This window comes from Liolophura sinensis, chromosome 6 (genome assembly GCF_032854445.1).
Source record: "Liolophura sinensis isolate JHLJ2023 chromosome 6, CUHK_Ljap_v2, whole genome shotgun sequence".
In the NCBI taxonomy this organism is placed as follows: Eukaryota; Metazoa; Mollusca; class Polyplacophora; order Chitonida; family Chitonidae; genus Liolophura; species Liolophura sinensis.
The window spans coordinates 33,183,193-33,205,776 of NC_088300.1; the positions used below are offsets into that span (position 1 = coordinate 33,183,193).

The 22,584-nt window shown below is 39.2% G+C and overlaps 1 protein-coding gene across 1 annotated transcript in view; it reads left to right on the forward strand.

Moving 5' to 3' along the window:
* LOC135467112 (uncharacterized) overlaps nt 1-14,763 on the forward strand; it is a 33,861-nt gene extending 19,098 nt beyond the window's left edge. The window contains exons 3-8 of the mRNA XM_064744873.1: nt 5,653-5,815; nt 6,236-6,438; nt 6,942-7,190; nt 12,785-12,883; nt 13,199-13,250; nt 13,526-14,763. Coding sequence (XP_064600943.1) covers nt 5,653-5,815; nt 6,236-6,438; nt 6,942-7,190; nt 12,785-12,883; nt 13,199-13,250; nt 13,526-14,294 — 1,535 coding nt within the window. The 3' untranslated portion in view covers nt 14,295-14,763. The remainder of the gene's footprint in view (nt 1-5,652; nt 5,816-6,235; nt 6,439-6,941; nt 7,191-12,784; nt 12,884-13,198; nt 13,251-13,525) is intronic.
* Nucleotides 14,764-22,584: the final 7,821 nt, after the last annotated feature.

Below are 22,584 nucleotides of genomic sequence, written 5' to 3' on the forward strand. Positions count from 1 at the left end.
AGTTTTCGGTGAAGACTTCTTTTATGCTAGTTCCCATATGTTTAGACGAACATACTTTAGTTTTTTGGACTTGCAGTCATGTATATATATAGATGACATGCGAATTTCAACGAAGCTATCCATTTTTCCTATTTTAATGCATTCTTTTTTTCCATCTTCAGTTTACTTATAACCAGACAAAGTACATTTTGAGTAAACGTAAGAAAACGACCCGTAGGTCGGCCCGTATGTCTACATTATTAGCAAATATGTGCCTGTGTTGTTGTCAAAAAAACAAAAGCCTTCTTAACTTAAATGCCTTTCTAGTCACGTTGCGTTTGATATCGAAAAACAAAATTTGGAGCCCAGTACTCTAGATCTATGCGTACATACCACTGTACCTCCAAGCTGCAACTGATATCATGACACTGACTTTTGATTCAAATTGATTCTTCAGAGACATACCGGTGGTGAGTCGACTATCCTTGGGAGACAAAACAAACCTACAGCAGGGTTACAGCGTGTTTACGGATACAACGGAGTCGGATTCCGTCGTGCTGTAATACAGAGCCCACAATGAAGGTGCATTCACAAACGCCAGCATCGACATATGGTTAACCAGAAAGAAGACGGGATGAAGGTAAATAACGATATTCTGCTTTTGTAAATCCGTTCTTTCGCATATGAGTTCTTAAATACACGCTCAGACAGCCCAAGAACGCTACGTGCATGATAGGCTACCCTCAATTTGAAGTGGCCATGTAAAGACAAACCGAAAAACGACCAACATTTGATCAGTGTGATCGTAAGTTCGAATCCATGTACTGCTGTAGTTCGGCTACCGCTTTATGTTAGGAATTCTGTTAGGGTTTCGCAAGATTCAGCCATGCACAAATGTGAACACCGTCATGTGTGAAGCATTCTTGATGACGGGGTAAAACGCGAGTCGAATAATTTTATGATAAAATAAATAAAGAACAAGAGTGAAACAAGAAACTTGATGAGATCACGAATCGGTTTTAAACAGAAAAAATCAAATCACAATTCGGGTAGGCGTAGTATCCATGATTTTAAAACTGGTCTTCCTGGTATTTTCTTGTTTGGCGCTAAACATAATATATTAGGATAGCCCAAATACGGGTTGGTATTTCTGGATTGTGTGACTTGTTTGATATTTTTGAACGGCGCTTCAGTGAGGCTGCGTGATAAATATGACAGCGCTTGTGTATGCAAGTAGACAGCGTTGTAATATGACGAAATTGCGGATGAGTTTCCTCGGCGGGTCCTGCATGATTTCCTCCTACCACAAAACTGGAGGCCCGCCGTCGTATAGATGAAATATGGTTGAGTACGGTGTAAACGGCCAATTAAATAAATAAAGAAATGACGATGGTGGTTTTGGATGTTCAGATCACGAATACTTAACTCTGCATGCGTGGTGGAAAATTTCCAGGCACGCTGAACAAAAGTACGGATTTTATTTGACCGTACTATTATACCAAATGTAGTGAGGCGAGCCCGAAGGCCGATCCGAGCAAAGACAGGCCTATAGATATCGTGTAAGTTTAATTCATTTACTAGTCATATTCGTAAGATACGGTAAATATGGCCGGGGAGATTCCGCTTTCTATGTTGGCTGCCATGTTGAAAGCATGGTGGGAAAAATACCAAAGTGTCAACAGCTCCAAACTGTAATATTTGGCTGCCCTGAACGTTTTTGATTTTATGACACATAATTACCATTAATCTTTTGAACGACGTTTTCTTTCTCCGTGACTCTTAGCCGTAGTTGGCATAAGAGCCCGAAGACGAATTCTCGAAGAAATTCAGCCTTTAGGTATCCTAGGAGTCACGCGCAAATCAGCGATCGGCCCATGCTGTATGTTAGCTTCAACGGACTTTTCATATGACTCAGGTGAAAGTAAATTGACGTGCATTTTTTTTCGAATGGGGAGGGTTTTCCCTTTTACTACGAAGTTTTTTCAATAACCTAGCTTATGTCTCAGTAGCAAAATCTTTATTTTTTAAATTACATCACAGGTGAGGTCACTATTAATACATGTTTTTTATTTTCTAACAAACTGTTGTTTTCATCTTGTACATCATGCTTTCTTCTTTAATTTTAGTTTTATTAGCCATATATATGACAAATTTTGAAATGAAATAATTATAGAGTACAAGCGATACCTTAGATAATAAAATCTTTCTGATGTATATATACATGTATATCTGATGTATATACCACATTGTCAGCATGGTCAGACATTGCAACATTCTCATTATACACTCTTCAGATTTCTGTTAAATGCATATATTTTGCACATAGAGCTAATTTATATGGTACCTTTGTTAAAGCTCTTTTGTAACTTATTCAATTGTTTCTTATGCTATACTAGAACATTTTTCACTTACATGATGTCTGTCAATTCCAAACCAGACATAACCTGGAAAGACATGCATCATACCTCCCCAGGTAGCCTATCTGACAATTTGTACTGTGAATTACAGTTTTCTGTTATCCATCGATCAAGTCCATCAGAAAACTATATTTTAGAGGCTTTGCGCAGCATGTTCTTCAGTTTTATTCACAATACATTCAACATTAGTAAAATTAAACTAAACCTTGAGATCTAGTTGAAAGCAGACCCCAACGCTTAATTTAATTGAACAACGATATTTGATTTATTTATTTTACTGGTGTTTTATGACGTTCTGAAGTATGTTTCACCAATAGGACGGTGGCCAGCATTACGGTGGGAGGAAACAAGGCAGAGCCCTGGGGTTAACTGAACTATTTCAACATGTATACCCTCTGTATCGTATTATGAACACTAATGTACAAAGGGTATCGCATTTTTCTGGCAGCTACAAACACGGACAGTAATCACTGATGGTGTTAAACATATAACTCAGAAAAGAGTGTCAGCCAAAATAGCTTAAGACATAAGGCCATAGATACATTGTAGATCTGATTTCTGTACGAGGTGGTAAGTTAGCATCAGTTCACAGCCTGGAATAAATTTTGTTATCGAATTATGATAGGCCCTATAGGACTTATGTGCTCACTGATTTATTTCATTTATGCCTTACATGTACTAGAAGTCTAGCAGCCTATACTGATCAATAATTTATTTTTATTCTCAAATTAATATTTTCCCCAGTCTGCCCCATGTTAATTATTCCTCTCGTAAGAGGGCGTGGGACAGATGGAACAGCCAATTACAAGATTATACGTAGTCAGACAGCATTTAAAGTACATATAATGAAGAAATTCACCACATGTAACAACACAAATTTACATTTGACAAATTTTGCTTAGTCTTTAAGCTTCTATATAAATCAAATGGCCTAAATGTAGGTAATATATTACACGTAGTTATTAATTTGCCTTGCAGATGTACAATGTATATGTAAACCTACACACTACGTTCGGTCTTAGGCTTTGCCTATATCATATTATACAGGAGTGTTCGCAAAGAAGAAATATCCCTCTTGAAAACACTCTTGTTCAAAAATGTTTTAAAGTAACTGTTTGATATTTTACATTGTTCATTATATCTTACCTGGTATTAAAACACTGATAAATTTTAAAGCGCATGCCTGTAATATATATTGTCTGCCAGAGTAGCGTCAGGCAACTCGGTGCTGTGATATACACTTGTAAAACTGCTTGAATACTGTTTCACCCCTGATACTAAGATCTTCAGGAACGTTACCCGGTATATCATGCAACTTTTCTTCTCTCCATTGCAGGAGATTAAAGCTGAAGTAACTTTCGTGCTTTTTTTGGTCACGATTAACACAGGTGAGTTACACTCCTATAATGCCCTAAAACATAAAAGCACACTGACAGATGGTTAGGTGGGTCATATAAGTGCAAATTAATAATGTATCTCTAGCATCGCTGTACAGCACTGTTGTTCTTTACAGCCAGTCGTTCTTCGGTTAATTAGACGCCGTAATACAGAAAACAATCAAATAAGTACCCCAAGATGAAAACAACAAATATCGACCCTACTTGGCGCTGTACACACCCAAATCCGTTTGGACAAGTATGCCTCTCTAGCTTCCTGGATGGACATCAGTTTGATCCGTGCTTAGAATTGAAATGAACCCAAATTTGTGGCTTAGTTTATCTGCAAAAACAAAGAAGTCTTAAGAGTTTATATTGACTTGAGCTTTTATTGTGTGTCTTAAGAGCTCCGCTTTTTGTTTGTTTGACGGTAGCTAGTTTGTTCAGTAAATAGCTATTGACGACCAATTTGGATTGTAAAAGTCCCACCGGGGAAAATTGACGTTCCAAATTGCAGAAAAAACTTGCCGCTGTAACAAAATGTGCTTGTGTACTAAATGTTCTGTTAGCAGACAGGCAGTTGGAGGAAGGAACAGAAGAACAGATAGGTTTTGAACTGTACTGTAAAAGGCGCATTGGGATGGGAAGGGGAGGTGTGGTTAACGAGCTGTCCGGCCCGAACGGCGCCAGTTGATAGTGGTTATGAATTAACGGGTTAAGATTCCTTTTGTTGATGCAGAGACAGTTTACCTTCAAAATGAGTGGCTAGATATAGAATTGGAGAAACTCAGTGTCCCACCTAACGTTCAAATAACAGCCATCAAAACAAAATTGGACGTTCCGTATTGATAACAGTAAACATCGCTTACAATGTCTCTAAAAAGTGAATCTCCAGAAAAAGAATTGCATCAATTTTCGCGATTAGGTGACTGTAAATTTTCTGTCATCGGCGTTTTGGATTTCAGTGAAAATGACTAATTCTTCTGCTTTAAAGTAAAATGGTGATTTTAAAGTCAGTGAATGAAGCTTATGAAGTATAAGATAAATAAAATGAGTTCTATATTCTAGGTTATGAAGTATAATATAAAAAATGAGTCTTATAGTCTATTATCCTTTTGCATCCCACAATGGACGAAAATTTCATTACGTGTTAGCCATAAATCAGTCCATAATAATAAGCATCACATTGATTTTAGGTGTGGTATAATAGGAAATAATCCGCTTAAAGTCAACTGCGGATTTATGGTTTCCGTGTTATACCAAAGTAATCTATGATTTAGTATTACCGCAAAATCGTTACTAAATCAGTCAGATTATGCAGCAATATTGTTTTGGTATAGCAACGGCCATCACAGCTTCAGTAAGTAGTAAGACAGTAGGCCTACTGTTTCTTGAATCAACGATTTCCTACGCCCAAAATACTCACTGCTCTTATAGTTTCAGTGTACCGGGATACACAGAAGGTATACATTCTATAGTAGTCCTTCAAAACTGTATCGTGCAGTTATTACTTTCTGGAGATTATCAAAGGTTCAAAATGGTGCTTGTGTATTCTTTGTTTGTAGTCCGAAGACAACAAGACACCTCATGTAAAAAATGTCATTATATTTTCAGTTTATCTGATGTGTCATGTATGGAGCAGTCTATAGTATAATCCTCAACAGAATCCTTATTGTGGGATTAAAAATTCTGCAGGTTTACAGATAATACAAACGTACTGAGTTACTTGAGTTTATTAATATATGGTGTATTTTGTATGGAAATATTTGTCTGAAATAAGCCTAACATATTTTAAGTCAATAAAGGCGTTCGTAAGTAGGCCTAATCCTACAAGAAGTAAAATATATATAAAAAATTCTCCTTTCTGTCTTTTTAACCAGGCTTTGTCTCCTGTGCTTTGCTTCCTCGCCTGTTTGAGTTTCACACGGGATTTCTCACGTGGCCGGAAGCTGCCAAAGTGTGCCGAAGCCGAGGCGGGGTGCTGGCCACGATACATGACATTGGCACAATCCCCGAACTACAGTTTGACAAAGAACCAGTTTCGTAAGTACGCTTATGATAAATCAAACCCTGGCATGTTTTGGAGATTCACCTCTGGAAAAGGAAGTTGCTGAAAATCTTGCAGTATTTCAAATTTGATAATATATATATTTTTTTTATCTTTGTGGCATAGTGTGACGTATTGTCCAAACCGGTAATGGTTTTTAGTTGCGACAAGCAGTTCTAGGTTTAATATTCTGTGGGTAGAGCAGTCCGCATTCAGAAGACTTTAAAAACATGATACTTGTTGCTACATCGCTTGGAAAGAGGACTGGTTGGCTCGGTGTCAGTATAATATGACTGAGTAGGGTGTCTTGCCCAGTGTCCAGGATACTTATAATTTAAAAAAAAATGCAGGATGCTTACATTTCCGAACCAAACAGTCGACCTAATGGATATTATTACCAGTAATATTGTTTGCAGCAATGTGAAGTTTTGGACTGGGTTATCGGCTGACGAGAGCGGTACGTGGAGCTGGCAGGATGGATCTCCTATGGGTTGGAGTAACTGGGCACCTTCCGGTCCAGGGTCTGGGGGCTGCGGTACAGCCTCGTTGGTGTATCGGTACTACTGGGTGAAAGAGGAATGCAGCTACCTTTTCCCTTTTGTATGCGAATATCAAACGGGTACAAGAATTTAACATGTTATTGTCTGTAAGCTCTGTTGAATTTGATAATTCTCTTGGTTAAACTTTGTTATTGTGGTAATATTCGATAAAACCAGGGCAATGCAACACAAGTAGATGGGTGGCTCGGGTGAAATCCCTGCTGTTTGATTGATTTATTTATTTGATTGTTGTTCAACGCACTCTTGGTGAATTTTTCACTGATAAGATGGCGGGTAGTTTTGTGGTTATTGAAAGGTGCAGTGCCTGGGGAGGATAGTGGTCTTCAACGAAGACTGTTACCAAACCCCTAAGAATAATGAGAGCAAAATCCGTGTCCAAGGCCCGGTTTGAGCCCGCACCTCGTGCCATTTTGTTTGACACGTAACTCATGCAGTGCCAATACCGAAACGTAAGACATCTACAGGTTTAAAATTTCTGGTTCTTCAGGCATCCAGTGTATGTCGTTTCATGCATGCCTTCATGCACTTAACACAATCCCTGATTAGTTGTTGTTGCTGGCAGGTACATGTAACTACACCATGTTGCCGAAGAGTAGCATAATCGGTCACAACAACAGGATGGTATTCGACAAGACGCCAGAAGAGTGCAAGAAGATTTGTTCGGAAATGTCCGACTTCATCTGCAGGTCGTTCGAGTTTCACACCCGATTACGCTACTGTCAGCTCAGTTCTGGCAACCGTTGGACGCTTGAGGGATACCTAGACGTCAACGACCCGTCACATAACCTTTATCATCGCAGCTGTAACAAAGGTTTGTGACTATCACATAAAATCGTATATATGAAATTTAATACAAGATTCCAATCAAATCATTAATCTGTTAAATTTAACAGAATGTCAGTTGTTTCAGTGATGCTAGAATGTAGTCCGTAATTATAACAAAATTTTTTGTCACATTCAACATAATTTGCTGTTAGTTTAACAGAGTGGTTATGTTGAATTAATAGAATACATTCTTGCATCACTCGGTCTGTTAAATTTAACAGAACAACTGTTTGAGTGAAGGGACATATAAAAACATTCAAAAGGTCACCACTTATAGAATATCTTTTTATATACCAGCATACACGTTGTCTAAGCTCCGAGACACCATATTCCTATCTGCTGTGGTATCATGATAACACATGTTGCCTGATGATAACACATGTTGCGTGATGATAACACACGTTGTATGATGATAACACATGTTGCATGATGATAACACATGTTGTGTGATGATAACACATGGTGCATGGTGATAACACATGTTGTGTCATGATAACACATGTTGTATGATGATGGTACATGTTGTATGATGATAACACCTGCTGTGTGAAAGCACATGTGGCATGATAATAACACATGTTGTATGATGATAACACCTGCTGTGTGAAAACACATTTTGTATGATGATGACACATTTTGTATAATGATAAGCCATACAACCACAAACGAGATCTGTACTATACTATCCAAAAAAAGAAACGCATAGGTGTTTTGTTTTATTTTAAAATGAAATAAATACATTTTGTCTTCATTTCATGAGCAAAATGTGTTTTAATATTGTTAATAGTCACAGTTAGCACACATTTTATTCCTCAAAACATTTCTTGGTTGAAAATGTTGAGTTTGGAGGCCGTTTTTGGAAGAAGTAAAAAATACAGCACCACACTGCATCACGTGCAGTCTTACACGCCGAACTTACGCATGGAAAGCATGCAGTGTGTGACTATAAAACCGCAACTTCGGGCCGGAAATCGGCTTTCAAGTGGTGTTTTCAAGCTGATTCAACATGCCACGTCTTGACACTGTCACAAGAAATATTGCCATTGGAAGACTTCAAGCTGGAGAGTCCCAATCGTCCATTTCTAGGCGTCTACACGTCAGCCAGAGCACGATTTCACGGCTTGCTGCCCGCTACAACAATACTGGGACAACAACTGACCGTCGGCGTTCAGGTCGACCACGTGTCACTACAGCAGCCCAAGATCGCTACATACGGGTCCTCCATTTGCGTGACCGTTGTGCTACAGCTGAAAGTACAGCAGCCAGCATACCGGGACTGAGGAGGATATCAGGTCAGACAGTGCGGAACAGGCTGAGGGAACATGGACTGAGAGCCAGGAGGCCCTATGTTGGGATCGTGCTGCGCCCTCACCATCGCGCCAATCGCCTCCGATGGTGTAACAACGTGACTGCATGGAATCTACGCAACTGGCGACGCATTTGGTTCAGTGATGAGTCCAGATTCCTATTGCAGTGAAGTGATGGTAGAAACCGGGTTTACAGACGTGCTCACGAACGTTATACCCCTAACTGCGTACGCCAAGTGGACAGATTTGGTGGAGGGAGTGTGATGATGTGGGCAGCAATATCGTATACTGGTCGTACAAATCTTGTCCACGTTCAGGGAAATCTTACGGCCGTACGCTACCGAGACACCATCCTGCAGCCACACCTCTTACCTGTCATTGACGTTCAGCGGGAGTTGTTCCAGCAGGACAACGCCAGACCGCACACGGCACGTGTCACAAGGGACTTCCTCGCCGAAAACAATGTAAATGTGCTACCCTGGCCATCCCGTTCCCTGGATCTTAACCCAATTGAACATCTGTGGGATGAACTTGATCGACGTCTACGCCAACGTCAACCTCAACCCCAAACGCTTCAAGAGCAAGTTGCATGTTTGCAGGAGGAGTGGCAGAACATTCCCCAGGCCTCTATCCAGCGTCTCATCCAGTCCATGACAAGGCGTGTCAGAACTGTTATTCGTGCCCGTGGTGGTCACAACAGATACTGACATTCCACTCAAGTGGGAGACTCATTGTGAGTGTCTTACCTCAAGTTGATGGCCTTGTTGTCTAGATATGGACCCTTCCTTAATCTGTGTAAAAAAATATTTGCAGAATAGCAATTCTTATTTAGTTATGCATAATTGAAAAGACTGCATCACCTCCGCAAAAAACCGGGTTATGCGTTTCTTTTTTTGGATAGTATATTACTGAACTTTTAGTATTGTAGTACATGTATACGAAGGCAGGTAAGAAGCATGCAAATGCCATTATTTCAAGAGCATGTTGTTTACTTGAGGTTTTGAAGAATGAAATTATGAAAAGGCGCATTCAACCGTACATTTTTTGTGTTTCTTTCTGTTCTGCAATTCGGTTTAATTATCATACCCTATGCCCATGTTTGAATTTCTAGTCACTGGAAAACGGAGACGAATTTTTTCCGATTTTTTTTTTTGCATTGATCTGTTTCTCAGCGTGGTGCTAATGATCGTTCGATCGTTCTGCTACGTCTTCTTGTGGCAGGGCGAGTCCATGCTGCCAAAGTCCTGCCACCACTAAAGTATTGAATGACTCGACCCTGCAACATTTGTCAACTGGCCTGATACCTACTGCACTTAAAAGATGTACTGTTACAACAAATTACAGGAGAGTGCACACTTAAGATAATCTCTATATAATCAGATGGAAAATTCCTTTATCTTCACATGAAATCACATTATGTTCACAAACGCCGACTTCATTAAAAGGAGAACCGTTCTTTGGATCTTTCAAACTCAACCCGCATTCAGCACGTACGCGTATGCTTTCGGATTGCACTCACGTTTGACGGGTGGTCATCAATACTATTGCATCGGTATTACATACATTAGTATACAATATCCCGAAATGTCGCTGTTGTACACATTGATATCCAATAACCAGCACCGTCAAAGAATAAAAGAACATTCGCGATCTGTTACCCCGGATCTATATGGACTGTCCAACTTCAAAGATTCACGGTTCATTGTCATTAACAAGGTCCTGCCGTTGCCTGTATCCTATACTGCAAATACAAGCGGGGATTTCCTGAAACGCCAAAAAGTCGCATGGGCTTGTATTGGCAGGTTGATTCTTTTTTTTGCTTACATTAAAATTGAGTTCGGGTAATTTATACCTAATCGAATATCTTGGTATAGGCTCTGTTAGGTACCATGATATAAACAAGTATTTTTACTTGGTATCTATTACCCTCCGTCATATAGGCCTAAGTCAGTAATGCTTGAGTGTTGTGTTTGTCAGTGAAACCGGGCACTTGCCCGGTTTAATCCCATCATAATTTTAGCCGTGGTCGATTAAGTGAAATATTCTTGAGTACGGAGTAGAACACAAGTCAAACCCAATAACTTAATACTCGTCTGGGGCCCCTCGCTGACTGAGACGCTTTAAGCTATGGCTTGCTGTGACTTTCAGTCCCTTGACCAGTGATGTCGTGCATTCGAATCCAGCTCTCGCTGATTGGGCTGCAGCCTTAAGTCAGGAGGTTTCACTTTTGTCAAGTACGTAGCGAAAGACAATGAGTGGCTCACTCCGATTTCCTAGGCCCATAATCCTGACCGCTTTCATGTTATATATAAAGTGAAATATTTGCGTACAGCGTGATGCCCCAATCAAATAAACAAACAAATAAATAAATCGGTAATTTTATCTTTACACTAAATCAGTCGATGGTAGTACACCACACATTCCTTGGGTATTAAGCATGAAAGCTGCAAGCGACTATTAAAACAAGTTAAACGGGTTCTTGTAATGAAGATGTCACTGTGTGAGCCAACCGAGTTTATACATACACCCGGCGCCTACCAGTTGGTGCATAGGTGCCTTAAAGTCGATTAATAGATATCAATATCAATTTCCTGTTTTTTTTTATATGACAAGGTCGTGATAACGTTATGTCAGCCTCAGGCGTGATCGTTTGAATAACGAGGATAATTTGAGATCAGCCAAGAACTGTTAAACCTGATTAACTGTAGTTAGACCACTGTTTGGCTGACTCGGATTCGTGCTTAAGTGGCAAGCCTGTATATTATAGACATACACTTACGTTACAGGCGCAGCCTTTATATGTATGCTTAGTAGAGACATTGTGGATATATAGAGCTATAGTCGAGCGTTTTCTAAACAATTTGGTTTTCATTTAATAATGTGCATAGCCACGATATACGGTCAGGTGCGTCCAAAAAAGTAAATATGTTCCAACTGCATTTAGAGTTATATTGAAGACAACGCATTTCCATGACTGTGTCCATTTCTACTTTCTGCATTCTGTATGGGGAGATGTTTTCAAACAGTTATTTACAAATTAATAGGTCTATCTGTCATTAAAACAACAATTAAATTGAGTGATCAGTACTTAGAATACGGAGAGTAATACCAGAAAAGCGATGACAGTGTGATAATTGTCAAATGATCACACTTAACCGGTGAAATAAGGCCTCTTGTGCTTAAGGCATGACCGGAAGGCATGTCAGATACCTGCTAAAGGGTGATGGTTTATTCCCAAATTACCGGTTTGTTTAATTTAAAGTAAGATTTTACTTCAATCAGAACCTTTCTTGTAGAATTGTGTACCTTTCCCGCCTAAAGTAATACTGGTAATTCGACACCGAAGTTGTTCAGTCTGTTGTTTATTCCTGTCTTTGCGATGGCGTTTTGCGGGCAAACTGATAAAGTGTTACTCAGCCATTGCTACAGCACAATGGTCCATTTAGAGTCACCATTGTATATTAAAATTAAGGTTACTCATTGTAGCAATATTGCTTACTACACGGATCTTGTTCAACAATCCAGGCATGTATATGCATACATACTCCTTCAACATATAGAACATGTTCGTGCATTTAACCCTTTCATAGTCAGTGTGCCCAAAACGATCGCTGCGATTCACAAAAACCAAGGATACGGAGACACTGATGATGATGGCAACATAAACACTATCATTCATCACACCTGAACCTAAGGGAAAGATAATGCATGACCAAGAACCACTGAAGTGATTTGTTAAGGATTCGTCAGGGCACATATAAACATTTTGTCTCTTATTTTCAGGCGTGATGTATCAGTTGGAATCCAGCTCAATGATTTATCCAACATCGTGTAAGTTCAAATCATAAATCACGTAAACGGAAAAAGAAAATAGATTATCATTGTTTTTTCCAAGTAAGGATTTTTCAATACCTTCTCAAAATTCAAAGCAGAAGTGAAACACGAAGATCGACTTTAATGACGGCTCGGATAAAGTCTGTACTGGCAGTCTATTAGGAATCTCGGACCAGCTCAAAGTACAATTTTTTTTTTCGATGAAAGAAAAAAATCACCCGAAATAAGGAATACATGGGTGTAGGAAAAAGACAATTTTAAATTGTTCTGGAAACGGACAGCAGAAAGAAGAAAAGAAATTTTAGAACGATTTAACAACAAATGCCAAAGATATAATCAAGAGAAGGTAAATCAACATCGTAATGACTCTTGTGAAGTTTATCTTCCCTGGTGCTCTTTTTCTTTACATGCAGACTTCAATCATTTTCTCTATTTCCAGCATTCCTGCCGTCAAGTTCACCATCACCGAGCCCTACCCCACTAGAGACAAGTTTCTATTCATACGAAGAACCCAGCACGTTCTTCATCACACCCACACGTTCGTGCAGTTCAAGATTTTGCCTTTTTCTCTAAATTATGTTTAACATTGTGAATATTCTGTTTTAAATAGTTATGTGTATAAGTTTTGTTACAGTTATAATCAGACAGAATACATACTGGCATTTCCTATCCAATAGCATTCCGAAATATGCTGTAAACTCTTCAACATCTTCAACCACTAAAGCACTATTTTCATTGGGATTTATGCATGCAGTAATTATGAAAATTACGTTAGAAATGATTCGTGTGTCTCTAAAGATGCAAGCTTCATAAAATTGTGTAAATTATTCTGTACACTCCATGTTTCTCTCAGAATGCTTCAAACTAATGGTTGCAGAGGTGATTGAAAAGGTTGAAGAATTAGGGTAATAGGCCAACACGTCTTAAAAGTAGCCCTTTAGTTTTACATTAAAAGCTGAAACTGGATGAATATTTTATTGGTTCTCTTAAACAAATTGGTATAGGTGTATTTTAAATGATAGGACATGAAACAAAATTGTTGATGTCTATCAAGTTAGCCCACGACATAGACAAGGGTTACTATTTCTTTTCATTACAGAAACCTCATATATATACAATTCGATTACATGTGATAGTTCTAAATTCTTTGATGTGCATTTTTTAAAATACCCACTGAAATTAAATATAATTTTTTTTTTACAGCAATATGGGATTTTTCCACCTCAAAACTGATCATATGTACAGAGTACGATCCGAACAATTTCTTCTCGAGCTCTATTTACCCCACCAGCACGTCAATGGGCATGTTGGTAACGACGACCCTTGCGCCCGTACAGAAAGCAATTGTTCAACTAGAAAAGACATTACAAGTGGTTAAAGAGAACGCTCGTCGGAAAACGAAAGTGAGCACGCCCGACGAACGGCCATCGGCCACCACTGTGGGTTACGTGGCCGGAATCATCATGTTTGGGGTTCTTGGTCTGGTCATTGTCTTAGACCTCGGGTCTTTGTTCCGAGATTTAAAAATCCTAAAACGGAACTTAAGAGCACGACGTCATCGCCATAAGCCGACGAAAGTCGTGCTTACTTTTGATAAGCAAGGTTACAACAGAGACATGAAAGGCCAAAAGGAGTCGGATATATATATTGAGAACAAAGAAACCGAATTTGTCGAACCGATGGAGAAAAATTCCGAACCGGAACCGGATTACGATCTGCCCACATCGGAAGTCTTCAGCTCTCCTCGAGTGCCCCGGATGCTCAGTCAGCCGTCGCTAGGCGAGCGCGCGTATTCATTCTCCGGAAGTAGGAGCACGGAGAACCATTACGAGGATCCTTCCAGCGTCCTGTCGTTGGCGTCATCTCGTGGTGTAAACTCTCCTGCCATGAAGGGGGACTTCAACGACATCGGGGCTGAAAATGATAAAAATGTGAACTCAGAAGACTAACCGATCATAATTTTGAACACAAATTACGCGTGCTAGTATGCAATCATTCTATAATCTCTCTTTGTTTCGTGGAGTACGTAACAGGCGGGTCGTACATATACTGATTATTTATCAATTATTTGTCCAAAACATGGCGTATATGGGCAAGATTTCTTACACAATGATCTTTGCCGTTTGGTAAGTTTCACGCAGTCACGTAGTCTTTGGGTTATTAAATGGTTACTTGGCAAAATGCTTCGAACAAGAAAATGCCCCATGTTCTTGAATGAAAGACATTCAAGAACATATGAAGAGCCAGATGTGGGAGACAGACGATAGTGCAGTGACAGTGGCAATATATGATTGGTTATAAATTTGTTTGCCCATAAATGTTATATAGCATTTAGAGCGAATGGACGCATAGAGCTGCATAAATAGCTTTTTTATGGGTCTTTGTCGAATGTGTTTGATATCTAATATAAACTTTTTCATGCACCAGTGTTTGTTTTCTTTTTGTTATTTGGTGTTATTGCTTTCATGTGATGTATAAGCAGAAAACGCCATATTCACCGTAGTCCATTTGAATGAAAAATGGATAAAATTCTACAGGAAACTATTATTCAGAATATTAGTATTGTTCGAACCAGCGAAAGAAATGCTTGAGTTTTATCTTGTGTATAGTGAATGTCTGTGTTCTGCAGCCTAGTACTGGGCCAAGATTATAATGTGACGAACGCCGACCCACATCAGAGATCACACAGTTCCCGCTGGAATCAAGCTTTGTCCAAAATCACTGGAATGGACAAAAGATGAGGTGCTAGTGCGTCAGGAGATACACACTAAAAGTAAGTGTTTCGTTATTAAACATATTTCTGTTACAAGTCACATGATAAATGTCACATATTTACCATGTAAACATGTCATGTTTATTACAGTAAATGCATCTACATGCTTTTACACTTAATATACACAGAAAGTCATGCTTACTGAACTATTTATGTTTCTTGAAAATATCCACCACATTAATATGTAAACATCTGACTTGCTTGGTATAATTAATACATATATTTAGTAACTAAACGTAGTTATTGCGAACAAACACTAGGACGCGTTTCTAAACTGGAACGGAAATGTGTTTGAAAACGAAACACCTGCTTTAGTGTGTTGTGGTGGTGTGAATGTCATACTTGCGCGATGTATGCGATTCGGTGTTTCAGTGAGACAGGGTTATAGTTATGACTGCTTCACGTACGCACAGTCGCAGTCCGACTTTATTCGCAATTAATATATCTTTACCTTAATATATGCAAGTGTTTATTACTGTGTTCACTATACTGATTCAAAAGATTTTTTGATCAACTGCTTTGAATTTTTTTTTCTGCGCACTTTTGTTGCATTTAATTCTTATGTTTCTTCTTGATTACGCCCTTCGTTAGTTAAGTCAGGTTAGATGATGGGCAAAATGCTTTCTAAATCATTTCAAAATTGTAACTACAAGCCCATATGTTTTACTGCTATGCACGTCAATGATTACAAAATTATAGCACATTGTGTTTTGCTTTATGATGTAGATCTGAGTGACTTAAATGAAACCATGCGTGTGGTAAGGGCAATATATCAAAATTGTAGTAAACCTTAACTTGTGGTGCCAATTCATTACCCATGTGCAATGAACAATTGTACGAAAGAAAAGAGAGGGAGGGGGTGCTGAAAGCGTTCCTTAAGGTTGGGAGCTAAGTTTGTGTTATCCATTCTCCAAACGTAAAATGTCGTCTTATCGACCCACAGAAAGTTGTATTGCTTGATTGACGTTGCCGGGGAACATCTATGCGGTTCCTGTGAGTTCATCCAGCTCATACCGGCTTCCAAGTCGGAATTTAGCCTGCGGGTGGTCGTGAGTTTAGCCCGGGTTCCGTCCGGTTTCCTCCCACTTATAATGCTGACTACCGTCTTGTAAGTGAAATATTCCGGAGAACAGCGTATAACACCAATCAAATAAATAAGTACATAAATAATCATTGAATGGGACAGAATTTTATCACTACATGATTAGAACTGGAGTCAGTTAGAGACCTTATACAAACAATCGCATACTAATTTATATACTTAGTCGAAAAAAAGTGGTGACTCACACTGTAGTCATTATGCATGTAATCTCATGAGGCAGATAACTGTGAGGGACATTGGGCGCAGCCAGCGTGGTCTCTTTGAGGGATCTGAACGTAGAACGTAGAAGTAATGACTGCTGTATAGGCGCTTCTTTAAGCCCTGCTGCTGTTCCATCAAACGCCTTCACTCCAAGTTCCTTTAACAATGTGTATAATTATCTTGTAAGTAAATATGGACAGTGCGTCCATAATCTGTGGCGCTCTGTTTCATGATTGTGTCCGATTCCGATTAATCCGGGGCTAGAGCCATTATATTCGTCATGTTGAATTAGAACGCCAGGCAGGATATATGAACAGTTGGAATCAAAGCACAACTGAGATACATAGTTTGGTATTACTTATACTTATATTCTAGCATGACAAACGATTTGAACACGGTACTGATTTCACTCTGTTCCGTAGAACATACCTTAAACCATTGAAAACTGTTGACTGCTTCTTTTTTTATGATTCCGTCCTATTTTGGTACTTTACATACTTTCTTAGTTTTTTGGGTTGTTTGATGTATATGTCGTTTTGGGAATTGGCCTTGTGATTATTGATTGGGAACGTCTTTGTTGGTTGACGGCTGGTATACCAATGTCACATCAGATTGGTCTATTCATTCAACCATTAATTAAGTGACTAAGTTATAGCATTGCTTTAACCAGATGATCGTTGTTAGAAACTAGCAAAAAGACAACATATTACTTCGGATGAAGCACTTGCAATAGTAACAAACGAAACCCAAAACCATGACGTAAATTTAAACTTCTTTATTGATAGCGTTTATGCCCAATCAGGACCTACTTGATGAACAGAACAAGAATCAAAGATCCCCAGCATATAATCAATTATATACTTTTCAAACCGACATTAAAACATAAGTCTGGTTTAATTTTTTTTTAATTTCACTAAGTGTAAAAAATAATCTATATCAACGCACAATACAAGCACTAAGATGAATAAGGCACTAATGATAAGGATAGCACATCGCATAAAAGCACAGTTAGATATAAATGAAGAGTTTCTGTTAAGTTTTGGTAAACACAAATACCAGAGAATGTCAAATGGTTGAAGCAGTGGATGAAAATGACACTTCTTCCCAAGCGTCCGACTTGATACCAATCTTCACCACTATGACACTAAAGGTAGTCTCCGTCCTAAACCATTTTTTCTTTAGGAAATATGTTAGATGTTCCAGGTCCCTGAATTTCATTAGCACAGCTTGATCTCCATTTGAAAAGAAAGAGTTTGCATGGCGTGGACAAGCATCGAAAACATAACAGTACGTGCTGTCGGCCTTGACAGCAATTGTTGCTCCACCAGAAGTCAGTAAAACGCCATCTTTATTACCGCCCATGGCGATGCGCAAAATCTCCTGCAAGCGGTGTCCATCCGTCTTCAACTTCCATGCTCCTGTTTCGGTGCTCGCTGAAGCAAGCTCTGTCAACGTCAGAAAGTACTCCGTGTGTTTGGACGAAAACTTGGTAGGGAGCTGTTCTGGTGCCAATGTTCCGTTTTCTGGCTCGGGATTCCGTCCCGTCATATGACGCACCCGTGTGCTGTGAAGATTATCTCCCTGCAACAGAAGTCTGTCGATGACCTCAGCTGACCAGGAAGAAGGACACAAGGTCGTGGCCTGAAGAAGGGCACACAGCGATGTAGCGGCAGTCTGGAGACCAGGAAACTTGGCACCGCGGATATCTGTGAGGGCAAAATGACCTCGTACATTATCAAGGGGGCGGCATCGCTCTGATCGCATTCGATACGTCTTTAAATGTTGACCAAGTGTCTTCCAGAACATCTTTGGCTTTTCATCTAAAACACAGTAGAAAGCGAGGCCATATATAAGAAAGATGCCCAAAAGTGAAAGTTTCGTACCATATATCCAATGTATCTAATATTATTTGTTATTGTTACGAAGCCTTGAGCCTACTCGTACTCAGTCTTGAAAGACAGAATCTAATATAACTAAAGACGTACAGCATTAAGAGTAAACTAAACACACTCTCTTGATTAATTAAAAGGAAAGAGTGTGAACATTTCAAACGGGGTAAGCGTTCTGAAAGATTTCTTCGTTAACTTATCATTTATTTGCTAGGTGTTTCGACCTGGATGATAGGTTAGCAAGTTTTACGGCTAAAAGTTCACCATGGTATAATACAAATGTACAAATCAGTATGTTGTCTGAGAAAACTGTAGTCTACATTATGCATCTGCTGTAGAACATTACATGATGTTAGTCACAAATCTGACACTCGTTTAACAATAAATATTGAAAAAAAAAAATTCCATGTACCAGTATGTTTACAGTGTCCATTCAAAAATACAGAATATAATTAAGACGTACAGAATACAGAGAAAAACCAAAGCAGCGACGACAGTGTGATAGTTGGCAAATGGTCACACGTTGCCGGTAAAGACGTACGGCATACAGAGAAAAACCAAAGCAGCGACGACAGTGTGATAGTTGGCCAATTGTCACACGTTGCCGGTAAAGACGTACGGCATACAGAGAAAAACCAAAGCAGCGACGACAGTGTGATAGTTGGCAAATGGTCACACGTTGCCGGTGAAACAAGGCATCTTGTCAATTTGCCTCAATTAGGGTTTTGTTCTAACTATTCATGTAAATGCATAAATAGTAGCACATTACACGCCCCCAATCACCATGGCTTAAGCAAAATTGGGTTTAAAAAATGCAGCGATGTTAAGTGCCAATTTATTAGACGTCATTGGTCTAGAATTGCTCAAAATGCTGTTTTATCATCACACTTAGCATGCAATCACATTAAAACAATGGAAAGGGACCAGGGCTCGCGGATTCTTAGTCCACCTGCAGAATCCTGGTTCACGCAAGAATATAATATAATTAAGACGTAAACCACAGAGAGAAAAACCAGAGCAGCGACCATAGTGTGATAGCTGGCAAATGGTCACACGTAACCGGTGATATACGGCCTCTTGTCAATTTACTTCAGTTACCAAACTGATGTCTCAATCGATGGTTATTTCTTGTTTATGTGAACAGTAACGGAGATACTTCTTTTGCACGGTTTAGGCATACATGCATAATCAGCAAATGGTTTGGTCATATCTCCAAAAGCACTGTGCACCTTCCATTCTACATGCAAATGGTAAGCTGAGTGTTATCTTAAATATAAGGAATTTTTGGTGATACGGTTTGAAATCAGAGACTTACCATTCGCGTGAAGTTCCATGGCTGCTATCTACAACGTAATCCCAGCTCGGCTCTGGGGAAGTGAATAATTTACAAGAATGGTAGAGAGCTTATATATACGCCTAGACCGGTAGGAAAGAAAGCTTTCCCTACCCGATCATGTCCAGAAAATGCTGCTCAGTTTTAAGCTTACTTTAAAGGCTTAGCCCTAAATTACCTGAGATAATATGTGTAAATTAGCTTCCCTTTATTTTGTGCACACCTTCCCCCTAACCCTTCCTAAGCCTCAAACCCCGTGGGTAAGGGAGGGGGCCGCGAATGCACATGTTTATTACGAGGGATTAACTTTAACAACCTTGTTCTCCAAACCCCATGCAATGTCATAAATTAGAAGATTAGGTACTTTTGTTTTCAGGTGTGAAATGCCTGATGATTTACATGTCATTGTTAGTACGATACAAGGCAAACAATGTGCGGTACAAATATCGTATAGTTCGGTGTGAAGCTCGTGTTAGGCCGATGCAGACATACATAGTGAAACAGTGTTAAAACATGTTAGCCGTGTGAAATAGGTAACAGTGTACCGTGTGTGAAATCATTCCCTGAAACAAGCTAACACTGTGTTACACCAAACATGAACAAACTTTGCCGTTTAGATGAATAAATATATTTCTCTTTATTTCTTTAAACCTTCTCCATGGTGTGAAATTAATGACATTTATCAGGCCTGTATTTCACAGCTTTAGCGTGCGTGCTGGGTTCATTTGTCATGTATTTGTAGATAGCGATGGAAGCACAAGATGAGTATACGTTATCCTCATGTATCTTTGTATATATTATTGAGCTAGAACCCGTGGGTTTAAACAGGGCCTGGTTATTGTGCAGTCCACTTGCAGGATTATAAGGTGTTAGCCGCACGAATGTTGATCTTACGCTACACTGACTTGTGTAACGATTGGTGTTTTACGCCGTACTCAAGAATATACGACGGCGGCCAGCATTATGGTGGGAGGAAACCGGGCAGAGCCTGGGGGAAACCCACGGCCATCTGCAGATTGCTGGAAGACCTTCCCACGTACGGCCGGAGAGGAAGCCAGTATGAAATGGACTTGAACTCACACCGACCGCATTGGTGAGAGGCTGCTGGGTCATTACGCTGCGCTAGCGAGCTAACCAACTGAGCCCCCTCATTTTAGTCATGCATAGGTGTGTAATTTGCTGGGTGTGCATGTACACGCACAGCTGCTTGAAATCCTTGGAAAATCGAACAACTAAACTACATGAAAATGTGCCCAAGAGAGAAGTTCATGTAGAAATTTGTATTTGTAAACTTCAAATTTCAAAGCGGTTGGTCTACATGCTAGCTGAAGTTGTATATGTAACAGTTATGTTTTCAGGTAACTCTAATGCACTAAAGTCTTGATTCTGAATTCCAATTTTTATACCATGTAATTTGGATAAACCGAGAAAAACCCCATAATACAAACGATCCAGAAAATCTGAAAAAAAAAAAATGACTTGCATATACACTCTACCTAGAAATTGTCATGGATTTGATGTTTCATTTCCACAATCTACGGCACTTTAGCAACCCTTCCTCTCTCTCATTCTAACCCACCCATCCATTAGTGTCCCTTTTCCCATTGCCTCAGGGGTCAACCCTTAAACCCTAGGTTTAATGTTAATCACACTTTTTTTGTTTTCCACAAACACTAGATAATGGGACTAATTAGTAGCTTACACGCACTTGGTACCACACCTTTATTTATCACGTATTGCCTTCCTATTTATTTCTTTAAGATTTAAAGTCAACTAAACATCCGGTAATTCCACCATTTTATCCACAGGCCTGCTATTATGAAAGGTTTGTATGTTTATGTATTACTGTGATGGTAATACAGCATTTTGAGTCATTCTAGACCAGTGACATCTATTGCAATTAACATCACTTCAGATTTTTTTGTACGTAGTTCTGTTTAAACCACGATGCTAGGGGAGCGTGTAACTTCTTAGTAAATTTAACCATTTACAAGAACATTTAGAAGTAAATCAAACACTGGCAAAATGTTTTGTAAACTGGCAAAATGTTTTCTTTCACCGGTTACGTGTGATCATTTGCCAACTATTACACTGTCGTTACCGCTCTGGTTTTACTATCTATATGATGTAGTTGTGTATAATGCAAAATGTACACCACAGTCCCGAATCGCACATTTGGATGGCAGGATTACATAACAAACAAAGGGCTAAAACTTCCCTCATTGTGCTCACACTGACCACAACTACGACAAACTCCCATCGACGTTCTACACACAAAATAGACAAGAATGGTATCAATCAAAGGCTACTGCCTGTATACACGTTCAAGATTTTATATTGTAATAGAGCATTCAAGCCTCTCATTAACGATATTACAGTTTTTCTGCCAAACTCAACTATCTTCACACATTCCACAATTTATAATACATTAAATGTATATGGAACTGAAGCGGCACTATATTACTGTGCGTCAAACTTGTTAAGTACAGTACCAACTTTCAGATTTTCCAGTTTATTAAGCTATCCTCAAAATCATTCGCCCCGAGACCGCTTAATTATTAGATATTTGAGTGAAAATCTAGAATACGGGTTTGGGCAACTCTAATTAGTAACTGCATAAGCAAGGCAGAATGAGAAATAGGAGCTTGGAATTTTGAAATATTGTTTTGTTTTTTTTTCACGCAAGAAATGTACACAGATATATACATGCTAATAATTTAATGTACCCCGGTACATGTTTATTTTTATCTGTTTTTTATTCCTCGGACATCAGAGTATATTCGGCCTATACGACGATTGGGAACTTCCTGATCATCAGAGGAATGCTGTGCTTCAAACGTGTATATGTGGCCAATTTCTCTCTGACAGGCACTCTATCGCGAAACTTTACCGGCCAACCTTCAGTTTTGTTTTTGAGGATTTATGAGTAGATGTTCAAATG